At 31.1% G+C, this 2631-nt stretch overlaps 1 protein-coding gene across 1 annotated transcript; it reads left to right on the top strand.

The window, feature by feature from the left end:
* Window positions 1–887: 887 nt before the first annotated feature.
* Window positions 888–1451, top strand: LOC127135825 (secreted RxLR effector protein 161-like). The gene is made up of 2 exons (XM_051062459.1): window positions 888–946; window positions 1028–1451. The coding sequence occupies exons 1-2, from the start codon at window positions 888–890 to the stop codon at window positions 1449–1451; spliced, it is 483 nt and encodes a 160-aa protein (XP_050918416.1).
* Window positions 1452–2631: the final 1180 nt, after the last annotated feature.

Below are 2631 nucleotides of genomic sequence, written 5' to 3'. Positions count from 1 at the left end.
ACCATAAATAGTATAACCGATTACACCTGCTATAAAATTGAAAAATATCTTAAAAATCAATTAGAATGCAAATTTTATTAAGTGTTAAACATAAATTATGTATGTGAATGAATTTGCCATGATTTTTCTGAGCACTATAGTAGATCATATAATGGAATTGTAACTTGTAACTTAAGATGATGATCAAGCTCCAAAGAGGTTCAAGTTCATCTTAACAAATTTAAAAGAATAACATTTTCATAAATTGTAATGTTAACTTTATTTAAAGGAATACAACAAAAATATCCTATATAATATAAAACAAAAGTCCTATTAAACATAAAAAATAAAAAATAAAAAGTGAAATCTCATTTTGATATATTTCTATTTAACCCTTAAAAACACATCAATTTACACGAGTTTCCATTTGCCACATCGAAATATTTGAGACAATTAACTTCTTAATCTAAGTTGAATGACTTATTTTCTTTTTGTAATAAGGTAAATCAAAGATGAAGAAAGTAGACTAATCACAGAGTAGGATGTTCACATAATGTCAAATATAATAGAGAGTAATACTTATTTTCTTCGGATTTTTTTTATCAAACAAGGATTCAATCATGGGAAAGTCGACACCACTTTGTTTGTAACACATAAGGAAAACATATTCTCTTAGTTAAAATTTACGCAGATGATATTATTTTTGGATCTACTAATACATATCTTTGTCGAGAATTTGCTAGTTTGATTCAAGGAGAGTTTGAGATGTCCCTTATGGGAGAGCTAACATACTTCTTAGGATTTCAAATCAAGCAAGCTGAAGAAGGCACCTTCATAAGTCAAACAAACTATTTTTTAGAGCTTCTCAAGAAGTTCGACATGAAAGATTAAAGAGTATCTCAACACCAATGACTTCAAATATGTTTATTGACAAAGATGAAAAAGGAATAGATTTTGACATAACCGGGTATAGAGGTATAATTAGATTCTTACTCTATTTAACCACAAGTAAGCCATATATCATGTTTAATATGTGCATTTGTTATAGATATCAAGCATCGCTTAAGGATTCCCACTTTGAGACCATGAAACGTATTTTGAGGTATCTTAATGGAACCTTCCATCACAGTCTTTGGTATCCTAAAAGTAGTGCTTGTAGATTAATAGGCTATTCTGGTTCTGATTTCATGGGATGCAAGTCAGATAGGAAAAGTACTAGTGGTATCAATAATTTATTTGGAAGTTGTTTAGTTTCTTGGCATAGTAAAAAGCAGCATAATGTTGCTTTTTCTACCGCTGAGGCTGAATATGTAGCTACTTATAGTTGTTGTGCACAAGTCTTATGGCTAAAGAGACAATTATCAGACTATGATTTAAACTTGGTTGCATTCCGATTAAGTGCGATAATACTTGGTTGTATAGTAAGAAGCAACGTAACGTTGCTCTTTCTACCGCCGAGGTTGAATATGTAGTCGTTGGTAGTTGTTGTGCACAAGTCTTATGGCTAAAGAAACAATTATTAGACTGATTTAAAACTTGATTGCGTTCCAACTAAGTGCGTTAATACTAGTGCAATGAGCCTTAATAAGAATATGGTACTTCATTCATGGACCAAACACATTGAGATTTGGCACCAGTTCCTTAGATATCATATGGAGAAAATGGATGTTATTTTTGAATACGTTGACACTAAAAGTCATCTTGCTGACATTTTTACAAAACCGTTATCATCGGATTCCTTCCATAAGATTTGTAGGGATTTGGGAGTCTTAGACTCTTCATGCCTTAAATAGAATGAGGAATTTTTTTAGTTTCATTTGCTATATAAATTTTGTCTTCACTAACACTATTTTATAGCAAACCGTAACTTTTACCGATCTACAATGGCATGTCTCTATAACCCTTTTGTATCTGGTTTATATCATTCTATATTTTTGTTCTAGAGTTATACATTGGTTTGCTTATTTCCTCCTTATCTTACTCATTCATCTCTAGCTTATATCTTTGATTTTTCTTATTTTCATTTAAGTATTTTAAATGTGTGTTGCTAAATATATGCATTTGAGAATTTGTATACATGTTCATGCATTACTTATGATTATTAATGTATACCTTGACATACACGTTTGATCACTTAATTGTTAGCTGTTGAATGTTAGTGTTGCATGTCTATTTGCATTTTGTTGCTCGTGAATGTATATCTTCGTGTTCAATATGAGATCTTAGTTATTGTATATGCTTCTTAGCTGTTTAGCTCACATGTTCATTGAAATTATTTGTTGGTGATTTTACTTGGTTTTAGACACATTCCAATCTATCTCTTTTAGATGTTTCCAAAGGGGGAGAAGTTGTAATTTATATATAATAGTTTTATGAATTTATATGCTGTGAGTGGTTTGCGTGTAATGTTTCAGGGGGAGTATAAGTGTTTTTCATGTTTTACTCATAGTCGACCCATATCCAAGTGAAAGCTTTCCAAGCATAAAAATGGGGAGATTGTAGTTGCATGTCCCTAGTTCATTTAGGGGGAGAACCTATATCCGGTTATTTTGTTGCTTGTCTTATCGCTTTGATCCTTGATTTAATTTCGATTTGTCGAGTTTGCTTCATGATTTCACTTCTCGGAATAAAGTTTGAAAAAATTCGTTTTTA

This window comes from Lathyrus oleraceus, chromosome 4 (genome assembly GCF_024323335.1).
Source record: "Lathyrus oleraceus cultivar Zhongwan6 chromosome 4, CAAS_Psat_ZW6_1.0, whole genome shotgun sequence".
NCBI classification, from domain to species: domain Eukaryota; kingdom Viridiplantae; phylum Streptophyta; class Magnoliopsida; order Fabales; family Fabaceae; genus Lathyrus; species Lathyrus oleraceus.
The sequence above is the reverse complement of the archived record's forward strand: the minus strand, read 5'-3'. Positions and strand labels throughout refer to the sequence as shown.